This window comes from Sceloporus occidentalis, unplaced genomic scaffold (assembly GCF_023333645.1).
Source record: "Sceloporus occidentalis isolate IW3139 unplaced genomic scaffold, rSceOcc1.0.p SCAF_16, whole genome shotgun sequence".
NCBI classification, from domain to species: domain Eukaryota; kingdom Metazoa; phylum Chordata; class Lepidosauria; order Squamata; family Phrynosomatidae; genus Sceloporus; species Sceloporus occidentalis.
The window spans coordinates 9,811,107-9,824,516 of record NW_028316996.1 but is presented as its reverse complement, the minus strand read 5'-3'; the positions used below and the strand labels follow the sequence as shown (position 1 = coordinate 9,824,516).

General features: G+C 37.0%; 1 protein-coding gene across 1 annotated transcript in view; it reads right to left on the bottom strand.

The window, feature by feature from the left end:
- Window positions 1–1,772: 1,772 nt before the first annotated feature.
- The window catches only part of LOC149302997 (CMP-N-acetylneuraminate-poly-alpha-2,8-sialyltransferase-like), a 60,000-nt gene continuing 48,362 nt past the window's right edge, over window positions 1,773–13,410 (bottom strand). The window contains exon 5 of the mRNA XM_089481805.1: window positions 1,773–2,055. Coding sequence (XP_089337931.1) covers window positions 1,773–2,055 — 283 coding nt within the window. The remainder of the gene's footprint in view (window positions 2,056–13,410) is intronic.

Sequence of the window (13,410 nt, the reverse complement as noted above, 5' to 3'; positions counted from 1 at the left end):
AATAATAATAATAATAATAATAATAATAATGTGTGATGCCCAGTCAATGGAATATACTTAGTTTTGTACTTAGTTTAAAACTTGTGTGTTACATCAGTTTCTTACAAGGTAATACTTCTTGTTTATTCAGCTACATTATAAACATAGAACAAATGTGTACCCATAAAAACATCAACAATGTAAGCAAACATAACATTTTATAAAACAATACACAAAACAAAAATCTTTCAAACATAGATGGAAATATCACTATTACATCATTACATAATGAAATTCACACTAAATAACTGATTCTCCATAGAAATCTTCTGTGTAAATCTGTTTTCTTTAATTAATGGAGACCACCCCAAAATCCTGGATTTTATCACCCTAGCTGTGTTTTCTTTTTAATTTAAGTGGAATAACAAAACCTCTATTTTTTATGTAAAACTAATTAAATTTCCTAAAGTGCAGTTAATTTACACATTGCTTGCTTCAAAACTGCTTTCTTAGGTCAAGTTTCAAAGAAGTTTAAAATGGCACTGCCTATAACACTGTATTAAATGTAACTGCTTAAGAAAGTGCGGATCTCATAAAAAAGCAATGCCACATTTTTATTCTTTAGCTTCCATTTCTTGTTTTTCAGAATTATCACCATTATTTACGTAAACTACAAGACTGGCCAAAACTAAAACAAGACGAAAAAATCAGTAGACACAAAATAATGTAAACACTGAACTTGAGTGAAAATAATCTACATCACGTGTTACAAAATTAAAGCATGAAGAATTTCAGTGAAAAAAACAAAACAATAAAAAATAATACTGTAAGATGTTACCAGCAGCATAGCTTTGCAGTAATAAATGCACATTTGTTTTCTTTTTATATATAAAAACAAAAAGAACAAAAAAACTCACAAATTTATACAAAATCATTTAAATCTTTGGTACCAAAAGTAAGGGCACCCATAATTTATAAACCAAAGCTTCTTAAATAATATTAAAGGTATAAGTGTCTTTTCTCTTGTCTTCTTGGTAGCAACATGGTTGTTCCAGGGTCCAGTATGCACTGAAAAGTTTACCATGGCTTAAAATTGCTGTTTTGAAAGCATTGTGATTTTTCAACATATAATTGTTTGATGCCTGATCATTATACATGATCTAAGTCTGGAATCAATACTGGCACTTAAATGGTTAACCAGGATGATCTAATAAGGTTGAGTCTAACGCTATGGCAGACAATCTTGTTTCATAGTTATATCAAATTGATATCATTTCCTATTCCGATGTACTACATTCATTTGCAAATCCTAGCTTACAAAACCAAAAATTCTTACAAATCTATGATACAAGAGCAATCAAAATCATTAGCAAGAAACCGTTAAATTAATACAGATTATCAAATTTGATTGTAAACTAGTTACCGTATTCTCATGAGACTTTGCAGAAAATCTATCCATTTCAGCAATCCCGATTTCTCATTCTGCTGCAAACTGTGGATATCGATTCAAATTCATTCTTTCGGTTCATTGTGACTGCATTTTTTAGGTCTTGTAAACACTAGTTAAACATTCAGGCTTACTATTGACGAAAGTGGCACTTGCTTCAAAATCCTGGCATTTTAACTCAACTTATAGCACCTTGCAATTAACATATCAATGAGCAACAGTAACTCAGCTTTAAGCACTTTTCGAAAGCTTAGGCTTCTAACAAAGTTGTCCTGTAAAAAGACCAGTGACGATGTATCCCAGGAAATATGATTTATTCTCCTTAGCCACCAAGTTTCAATGTGTTTTATTGCTGTACACAATTTCCAGTTGTGAGTTTAAGTGCCCCTTTGTTATGTAATAAATTCAAAGTCTTGAATTCCAGTGGCATCCTGTGTGGACCGGCACTGGAAAAATACTTATACTTCAGCTCGTCATAATAATGATATTTAACGTGATTTCCATTAACATCCTTGGGGAAGGGCCAGAATCCATATAGATGAATTTCATCACAAAATCTGGTTGCTAATGTATACATGAGAAGGCCAGTGCTTGGTCTCTTTATTTGTACTTTGTTAGTTAACCAATACCTAAAAAAAGAACAAAAAAGATAATGTTAACCTTTATCAAATGTTTATTGTACAACAATTACGATAAACAGCACACAAAAGTCTCAGAAAAAATTTACTTTTAAATAATACAAAGATATATGAGGGGAACTAAATAAAAAATATGTATTCATATAAAACTTGTTCAAGTTCCTATAATAGAAGTATACATGCTTTAGTTTAGAGGTCAACATTATATCACATTTCCTACAGCATAGGTTGTGTTATCGTATCAGTAACAATCATCTCATCTCTAATGCAGTGACCCTTGCATACCTCCCAACCATCCCATCTTCTGTGGGTCTATCTTGACTTTGGGGCACTGTCCTGCTGTTCTACAGAGCTATCGCCAGGCAGTGGGGATCATGGGCCAGTTGGAGAGCCCTGCTGTTCTCCCCAACCACCCCAAATGAGTTGTAAAATCACAAACCTCCATTGCAGATGCCACATGGCTACATTCCAATGCTCTGAATCCGAGTGCCGCAAAATGGCTCTGAGTAAGGTAGGTGGGCAGCCTGGTAGCCAGCCTTAATGCTGTGACCCTTGCATACCTCCCAACCATCCTATTTTCTGTGGGATCATCCCAACTTTTGGGCACTGTCCTGCTGTCTGGTAAAATCACAATCCTTCTTTCCAGCCACATGTCTATATCACAATTCTGAGTGCTGCAAGATGGCTCTTTAGGTAAGGTAGGTGGGCACAATGGTCCCGGCCCTGACACTCCCCACCTCTAGCCAGACCCCCAAAATATGGTTTGGACAACTGAAATGTTGAAGGGAGGATGTGTTTGTCCATGTATGTAGTACCATAAAAGCAAAACAAAAACCTTCTCCTCACCCAATATACACGGGTTTTTTTTACTTCCATAATTATGTATGTTTTAGTGTATCTTTTTCTCAGATTTTACAGATAAATGTGAAAAGCAGACACACTTTTCTAACAATTGTGGCCCCTACACCTTTGTGAAACCAGTTAATTTATATTGTATTCTAATTCTTTATTTTATAAAATTATTTTGTATGTGAAGTCACTTAAGAGATGTAAAAAAGAGGGGGTACATTTCATTTAAAAAAAACGTAAACCCATATATTTACTTGTGTTCTTTACTCCTGTGTTCTTTAGAGGTACGACGGTCACTTTAGTAAGGAACTGTCTTAACAGTGGAAATCCGTATGCTTTTAATACAATTTGTAATTAGGTGTTAAAGGGACAGCAGCTTTGATAGCTTGAAGCATCCAGTCACTAGAAGGAAAGTACTCCCACTGAAATTAAGTGAATAGAAGTGCTTTCTAAACATGTGAGCAGGGGGTCTTGTTAAACTCATTGGAACTCTTGTGCGTGCCACTGGTGGTGAGTATCCTGGGCATGCAAAATGCTGACCAGAAGATACGTTTGCTGGAATGCATTTCCTGCAAGGTAAATAGCCGCAGGGCAGGGAAAGAGAGCGGATGTTTAGAGGGCATGCAAAAATATTAATTTAAAGGTTACACTGGGCTATTTTATGCACTAAAACAAATATCATGGCTGGAGTTTACCCTTAATTTCCATTTATATAGCGACAGTGTTCACTGCGGTACACAAATGTTTAATATGTAACTTTTATTATATAACACTATAAACAAGAAACGCAGAACTGTTTTGATTTCTGCACAATATACATAGATTGTTTATTACATTTTGTCTGAAGGTTATAAAGATAAATCCCATAGCTGCTGATGCCAAGAGCCCAGTGATGTTTAGCCAACTATCGCACACAGCTGCTGTTACCCAGAGTTCTGCATTACAGCTACTACATACTCCACAGGACCTGTACATGATTCAGAATCACGGTGGTAGTTTACACTGCTTCAATCATGATGGCAAATATTATGTTACGTGGCATCACAATATATATATAAGTACCCATCTAACACATGACTGGGAACTTTCCAGGGTAGGCTAGCTGCACACATGGGCAGCACTAACACCAGACAGCCTTTAGTGGGAAGTAACTGGCACCACCAAAAAAGAAGCTGGGAAGTACCCAGAAGTGAGCAGGGAATGGGTGCCTGCACTGACCTGGAGTGACAGGGAAGCAGGGCTTTCCTTGGAGACTCCAGGTCAAACCTGAAGCTATGCCCATAGAACATACCATGTAGCTGCTGAATTTGACATTATTCATCCAAGTGTGATTACAAGAGCACATACTGAAAACACACACTGCTGGGAGAACTGGTCTTGTATTCTATTTGACACATATTTATTTTACTGATTTGTCATCATGGTTTCCATTTAGTAAGAGGAATGTAAAACATTTAATCCACAGGAAAAAATGCAAACAAATTCAATAATCAATTTCATAGTAAACAATTAAAAACAACTTTTTTTGTGAGTCCATGTATTTCTAAAGATAGAGCTTGTTAGTCCTATCTACATTAACCTACAAAACCATGATTATTATGGTGTCCCCCCCCAAAAAATACAATATAGTAATTTAGTTATTTAGTATGCTAAGCAAATAAACCTTAGCAGATCTATTATTTTATTATTTCCTCTGAAGGTTTTATCGTAAGGCAAAATCTTTTTTAGATGATTTTCAGTTACTATGGCAACGACCTATCATTGCCTGCTTTGTATCACATAGCTATTAAGTGTTCCTGGCAAAGATTATGAGACACAATATTACATAAACAAAGGAACTGCTTCTGGGAAGGGTTTCGGAATTCAATAGTATTAGCAATGAGGCTTCTGATGCTGCATTTAGTTTTAAATTCAAAAAGGAGGATTACAAATTATACCAAATGTTACTGCATGTAAGAAACCACAAATAAAGAATGCATATTAAAGTACTTTGTTACTAGTGTAATACTCAAAAATAGATAAATACTCATTCACCCTGTTTTGTACCACTTGTGGCACAGGGTATTGTTAGCTACCTGGGGCTCTTGCGCAAACCAGTGTTGGTGCTGGCTGACAGTGAATATAGCACACTTGGTCTTTAGCAGGCATGAGATGTGTTCAGCTTGTAAAGTTATGAGCTGGGGGTAGTTAAAGAGGGAAATGCATAGAAGTGGGGATTCTGCAGATTTTCTCTGTGCATTTGCAAGAGAGACCAAACAAATACTTTAAAGGGAACAAAACTCTCATGTGCTTCAAGCATAAGATTGTGGCAGTGTCCCTTTAAAAAGAAGAGAGAAGTAGGGGGTTTATAGACCTTAGCACTGTTAAGCTGCCTGGAGACAAAGATGGCAGAGACAAGCTGTCTGTGGATAAATATGTCACTGGGAAGCTGTTTGGGGACAAAGATGACGCTGTTACATTGTTTGGGAACAAATATAGCACTGTAAAGCTGTTTGGGGACAAAGATGTCAGAGACAAACTGGGGGACAAAGATGGCACTGTTAAGCTGTGTGGACACAAAGTTGGCAATGTTAAGCTGTTTGGGGACAAAGTTGGCACTGTTGAGCGGTTTGTATGGCACAAATGTGTGTGAATGTACAATTACGCTAGTTGCTGTTACGCACATCATGTTCACATATCGGATTGAACATGTGCTAATTCAACCAATTTGAGCATCTGTGGTCTTTCTACTGTAGTATAGTCGACATGGATTACTGATCCTGGTGAAAATGGTTTGTTAATTAAAGAGAAAAAGCTTGAAATGGTACACAAAATGAAAGCATAGGTATCACGTTTGATATACAGAAAGGAAAAGGTGGAGCTCAAATATGAAAAGTTAGAGCCTAAAGAGGAGGTAGGACCAAAAGAGGAAGAGGTGGAGTTTACAGTGGAAAAGGTGTGGCCTGAATTTGAACACAAGTTTAGTCAGACCAAGGGAACCACAAAACCTAAATACACCACTGGTTAGGGGTATTGACCAGCAATTGGCCTGAGCAATCAAGAAGATGCTTTTTAAATAAATTAAATTGAAATTTCTATGAAAAGCCAAAGCACAGCAGAATAATCTCCAGCATAATGCTAAATGATGTTTTTGGTGGATTTCTAAACTATTAACAGTAATTCCAAAGTAATTCTTTGGATGACAGCTGTTGTTAGATCTACAATGGAATATTTTTTAGGGAATGTCCTATAAAAATGTCACACATGTTTTGCTAGCCATCCTACAAGAAAATGAAATATACATATATATATTCCACATTTTTTTCTCAAGTGCTATTGTGCTTAGTAAGTGACAATGGTCTGCTGGATTAAGGGGGCACTCTTCTAGCACAAATCCAGACTTCATACGAATGAACATTGCCTTCCATCTTAAGGACGTGCCAGTGTAAGTGGTTTGCAAGACCTGCAATATTGTGATTTTTCTGTTTAATAATAAAAGACTTGCAGCCAATTTCAAACAGCCTATTCTTGGAGTGGGTGAAATAGAAGTGATTTCTTTTGAAATATTTTGTGGTCTGACAAACATAACATAAGAAGAAAAACATATTTATAGGAAGATAAAAAGAGGGTTCAAATCAATTTTTTTATAAAAGCAGGATACAGAATCTCGTTTTCAGGGAGGTTTGTGATTGCAGACACGGCAATTTTCCTTAGTAATATTTTTTGTTGACAAAAAAAAAAATAATTTTCTACCCAATTTTGTATGCATGCAAGCCTTATGCTATTTGCAAACAGTAGAAATTTTAAAAATGCATACTCAGCTGGAAAAAATTGCTTTGGACCTTATGTAAGCTAACAACGTGTGCACGTGTATAAGGCTATATTCTCGGTAGGACAGAGTTCTTTGAAGTCGGCCAAACGTCTGTAGCAGTGTTTGAAATTCTCTCAGACAGCACAGCTCCAGTTTTTTCAGGCATGAGTTCCTTATTTTCTGAACCATAAAAAATTATGCGGAGAGCATTTAGAGGATGAACATAGAATAAAGCTGCTGAAAAAGCATGAAAACAGGTACACATTTAAATACCTAATTTAATTTTACTGTATTTGAAAACGCTAACAATATATAAGTGGATAAATAAGAAATGTTTGATTTGATTGCCATCTATATTTGTAGATATTAGTGGTGCTGGTAGGCAATAAAATGCACTCACAGCTCAATTTCTTATCAAAAGTTTACACTTGAAAGAGGAAGAAAGGCATTATGGGTAATCCTGATTTAAATTACCATTTTGCTCAGCCTTACTGAGATAAAGACCAGAAGGCACCAGGAGTCTTTTGTATACAATTGAGTCTGCCAAGACTGAAACACAAAGCACAGACATTTTTCCAATTTGGAGCTTGTTAGCGTATTGAAGCATTGAGTTCCATCCAATACTCCTATAAACCATAAGGGGGAACATGTAAAATATTCAAAGATCATAAGTCAAAATGAGAAAGGCAAGAAGAACTCAAGTAAGTTATTAGACTTGTACATGTGGATTCGTGCAAATTTTGTTAATTCGTACAAATGTCTGAAAATAAGGAAGGACCCCATCAATACAAACTCTCTGAACTTTCGTTTGCAGTTTGTTTTTTTCATTCTCACTCACTCACTCACTCACTCACTCACTCACTCACTTTCTAACACTCTCAAACACATTCTCTCATGCTCTCTACCAATATCTCCTTCTCCAGTGACCACTTCTGTGTCCCTGTCTTGTTTTCAGCAGCTCTGCTTCTTGTCTTGTCTCTTCTAGTACTTCTACCTTCTTTCTTTGTCTACTTTTCCATGGTATCAGCGCCGTTAACCTGGCCTCCCAGAATGCTTCAGCAAATGGTGATTTGCAATATTCTAGCCTCTTGGACTTGTACTTCCACAAAAGGGTGGAGGCATGCCATGCACCACAGGGATATACTCTCCCCTGTTTCTCCAATAGGGGAGAGGGTCTGCACAGAGGTTCTACCCTTTTGCAGAAGTGCTCCAAAAGGCCTGGTTAATGTAGCTGATGCCAAGGAAAAGTGGCCGAAGAAAGGAGACAGAAGACTAAGAAGAGGCAAGAGAAGAGGCAGAGAAACGGAAGCGGTCGGTTTAGAAGGTAGGCAGGCATTGAGAGAGAGAGAGTAAAGATTAATGAGAGTGTGAGAGAGCGTGGTTAAGAGCAAGTGAGTGTGAGGGAGCATGAGTAAGAGTGTGGGTGCTTTTACATTTTAAAGTGTAGGCGGTGAGGGCTGCCAATTATAAGAGCCGTTCTAGGTACGACCCTGGGAGGAAGCCCGCAAAATTTTGTCTGACCAAAAGGACAGAAAATTAAATTTGCGGTCCAAAAATGAATGGACACGGGCAATGTTTCGACCTTACGGTCTATATTTGTGATATTTTGGGGTGCTGGTGGAGCCCAGTTCAAGCACCAATGCTTGGTATTCATTTTCAAGTATGTCATGGGGAACAAATCTAAAAAAGGATTTTACATACAGGACATCAATAGACATGTACATTCTGTTTTTAGAAGTTTTGGACATATTATACAAATATTATCTGCCATATATTATCTGTTTCATGGAAGGCTGGCCCAGGAGGCCCTGTAATATAGTATGCTTATTTGGCAAACACAACCTTTATCATCTTGTCGAAATCATATGTAAAAGACAGGGCATAGAAAAAAACACATTAAGATTAGTACCCTGGTGGTTAAGTGTGGAATTTTTATTTTATTTTATTTTAGGATAACTTAATAATGTTCACTGAAAATGAAATAAAGACAAAAAGGGTTCAGGCAAATTGCATGTAATTTTTCTATCAGACCAGAGACTATTACTATGAAGATATCTTCTAGCCTCATCAAAAAGTATATACTACTAGAGGTGAAACACAAAAAGGTAGGACCAAAACATAATGATAAAAGTGCCCAACATATTCACTAGCAAGCTGCTGGCTTCATCACAAGAAAATGGTTAAACGTTTAGAGCCAAATTGTGTTAACTGAAATCCCACCTACCACTAAGTAATGCTATTGTAAAGGCCATTTCCATGTGATGTGATTTGTCCATCGATTATGTTGGTGTGATTTTTAGCTTGGCACACCTCCTATTTAATCAATAAGATTGAGATTAGTATGTGCACAATGTGGAGCCACACACTGCTCTGAGCTTCCATTTAGCCATTTTTCTATGATAAAACCAAAGACTTGTGAAACATGACACTTTATTGTTGATTTTTGTGTGACTAGGGGACACCTACGCCTGTCCTTTTCCATTCCTCCTAATTGTGTATTAATGGAGGGGATGGATTGTTTTTCTAGGTTTGACCCAGGGCAGCAACCCCAGAGTTACCATATCATGAGGTTACTTCATTAGTGCTCTATGTGCAAAACACCAGGGCAAGACATAAAAATCTGTTAAAAAAATACTACAGAGGGCTGCACAGAGGTATTGCCTTAAAATTACTTGAGATTAAATGTCCACTTTTTTCTTAACCTAGATTGCACCATCATGAAAAGGATTTCAAAGAATTACATTATACATAGGTATAGTGACTGTAAAGTTAAAATATCATCAGTGAAAAAAGTGGGTCATAGTCACACTGAGAACTAATTTTTCAGCAGACTGTACAATCCCAACAAAATAACAAAAGGAGAATTGTCAAGTAAGTGTGTGTGTTTTAAACATCTATTAAGTATAATAAGTTGTTGCATTGCAGTGTTGCAACAATGAATTTGTCAAGGAGAACAGTACTAAAGGTTAATGGGAGGCAGAGATGTGCTTACTTTAATGCCAGTACCACACTGCAGGAGATTGTTCTGAAAGGGAGCCACATCAGAACGGTATTTGAAGATCAGAGGTTTACATTGTGGGAACTAGGAGGCTGTTGAAGAACTGTATAACTCATAAATATCAAGATTTCTATTAAGGAGTCTGCTTTTCTTTAAAATACAGTTAAAACATCAGTTTATAGTATTCTTCTAAATTTGGATGTGTCTTTAGTACTTTAGTTTTAGTGGCATTTAGCATAATGTGTCTGTGGTGTTTATTATTAATGGCTTCAGTGGATGCCTTCCCTATATACATTAATAAGATCTCCACTAACTCATCATCCATGGTTTGAGTGCCCCCTGCTGCTGGGAACCAGGATATGACATCGGTTCCCAGGATATCCAACAGTGGTGTGAAAGAATGAAGGAAGTGCTGGGTCACATGTTTTCTTGCGGTGGCATAGACCGCCACCTCAGGACTATGGTAGCTGCAAGGAACAGCTGCTTACGGGCCCCTTGTGTTTGCCTTACATTAAAGACAGTCCTGCTCAAAGCATGAACTACTCTTCATAGGTGTGCAGTGAACTGTGTTGTTCAATTAGCACTTTGCTGAGTTGGGACAAATGCTTGGGGTTGGAATATAATAGTCCACTCTTATCTCACTAGACTGGCTCTTGTAGTCATATGCATTACAGTTCAACACAAAATGAAACTCAATTTGATGTTAGGCACACAAATTAAGTACATTTCCTTTTTTACACCAAGTGAAGTGAAAAGGGTCATTCAGCATCTTAATAGTAAAATCCTAAATCAATTTTTAACTTTGTTATGATATCCATTCCCACTTGTAGGACTACAAACACATCTATTCTAAAATATGCATTCTTTATTGACTTTGTTTCCCTAAATGCAAGCATTCTGAAACAAGTTCAGCACTTTTTCTATCCTTTAATCACTTCTTACTTTAGTCTTACAGTCTGCATAATTTATTGTGAAAATCTAAAAGGAAGTCAAGGATTGTGATTGATCTTCATTGCAAAAATATCGTTAACTTACATGCTCAACTACTTCAATTACAACAGCTAAAGTTTACTGGAGAAGTAGAATAATATAGCTATCATTAATCTAAATTGTAAATCCTAGCTAAATCACCCAGTCACAAATGATGAGATTGAATCAGTTGACAAGTATTGAAAGAAGGTTTTATGAAAAAAATAGGAATGCTCCATGAAGATATCCTTTAAAGTGATGTTATTCACAACTTGAGTCTTTTATAGTCTTTTAACCTGTGCACACAAACTGATATTGTATACATCAGGTAAACAATGGCCATTAAGGACCATAGTGACTGTCTAAAACGCTGCAAGTTTATTTTTACAATGAGGTATCATTACTATCAGTGTTCCCTCTAAGCTGTGCGCTTGTGCACGTGCACATAGCCTTTAGAGAGAGCTCACACGTCCGACAATTGTGCGCGCCACCAGTAGGAGGCGGTCCCCCCCGGGTGCCACTCATCAGGGGGGTGGCACCACGCCGACTCCCCTCCAGAGACGGACAAGGATCTCCCTCTAACCGGCTTAAAGTCAATCAAGGGAGCGGGAGGTCTGTTAATGCAGACCTCCGATCCTGTTCCCTCACGATGTGCGCGCCCTCCGCCTTCCGCACTCACTGCACCGGAACATAGAAGAAAAAGAGCCAAGAGGAAGAACAAAGAGGAGGAGGAAAAGTGACAGTGACAGAGGAAAGGTAGGAAAATATTCAGTGAGAGTGTGTGAGAGTGATGGGTGTTATGCTGTAGTTTATGCTGATAGGGGTGTGATTGCTGTTAAGCAATTATATATATATATATATATATATATATTATTGTTGTTGATTTTTTTGCCCAGTTTTGGTGTGTTAACCACACTTTTATTAAAAGTAAGTAACACATCAAAATGGGACAGAAAAAATTCAACAACAATATTAAAACAGACCATGGAAGTGAAGTCAATAGGGGTGGAAATATATAGCTCCACCCCCTTACAATGTGAATTTTTTCAGCTCCACCAACTTCGCTTTACATGGACTGTGTGACAGAGCAAAATGGACATTAGGAGAGAGGCTTGTCTGTCAGACAGGCTGACATTACAATAAGTAATACTGTTGTGTAACTAATAGTATATAATCACACTATAATGTAGTGTTATTAACTATGAGCAAGCTGTACCAAAAATATAGAATAACTATTTAAATGTAACATTTGCAGAAGCATATTGTGCGCACAAAATTTTGGCTCTAGGAAAATTTTTGCGCAAGAAAAAATTTCTGCGCACACCACCTAAGAAAAACATTGATTACTATTACAAAACATATTCCGACATCCTCTCTCACTTGCCTACCTCTCTAGACAGGGGAAGAAACTTTATCCTATGAGCATCAGGTCTGCTTTTGCTCAGACATTGACCTCCATGGCCATTAATTCTAGGAGTTATGCGTGCTGTTAATGGACGGCACAGAGTCCCACTGTGTGGCCCCAGGACGTAGGCAGTTCTTTAGGGTCCCTAACAGGTGAAGTTGCTGTGGGGATGCAATTTTCCTTACAACTTCAAATTAAATTGTGTTCAACTGTAGATTAATGTTTTTTAGTTAACTTTCTATATATTCATTCAAATTATCTGCAAGCACCACCTCACCAGCTACTGCATTTCCTTGCTGTGAAGAACTATTCTCTCTCTTTATGATTGAACCTCTATACTTTATGTATTAAACATAATTTTGATGTATGATATATATCATTGTTCTATACTCAGTTCAAGCATTTTGAAGGGGAACCACCCATTCATGCTAAAAAATTTTAATAACATATTTTGTTTTATTCTTTTTGGTTATTATAATTTTAATATTACTCAAGGGACTAAATACATATTCACTTGTCAGCAGAAAATGCCAGAAGTATTATATTTCAGACACATTGTGTGAAGAATCTTAAGTTATATGTGTAGTTGCTAAACACGGGCAAACTCAAGTGACGAATATAAGCAAACATGCTATTTCCTCCAAGAGTAAATGCAGGAAACCTGCAAGTGTTCTGTTACTGGGTGAATTTCAACAAGGAGGAAGATAACTTTACTGGTTGAAAGAATTCGCTGTGTCATGTGCATATGCTCTAGAAATGTATTTATGATTGATGAATGGCCCGGAAGGAAATATAATTTGTGTAAGAACTATAGAAAAGAAAATAACAAGAGGAAGTGGTGCTGAGGGAAGGAAGTGATGAAAACATGAGCAAATAAATGGATTGTAAACGTCGCTTGGTCTGCACTCATGTAAATAATGCATTGATTAAAATAAAAAAGAACCAAAAGAGGAACAGAAAATCGGATGGTCAGTAAAATAGTTGTTAAACTGTAAAAGCATGAGGTCACAAATATGAAGAGTGCTTTGGGATCTGCTCTAATGAGCCTGTTGGCAGAAGGCAAGATACTTAACAGCTTATTGGATTTGCTGTTTTTGAGACTTGACTTGGATCGTTATTTAGCCTGCTGACATCATCTTGTGGAAAGTAGGACACTTCCCCTTTAACTAGTTCTACAGTGAGGTTTCCTGATTGCTAGGTTGCTTTATTTTCTTTTTGAGGACAAACAACAATGTTGCCCAGAAACTATATGCTACAACCTACAGACTCCAGATCTTCTTAGTGAATTAATTCTACACCAGTCTTCAAACACAGAATAATATGCATATTCCAACT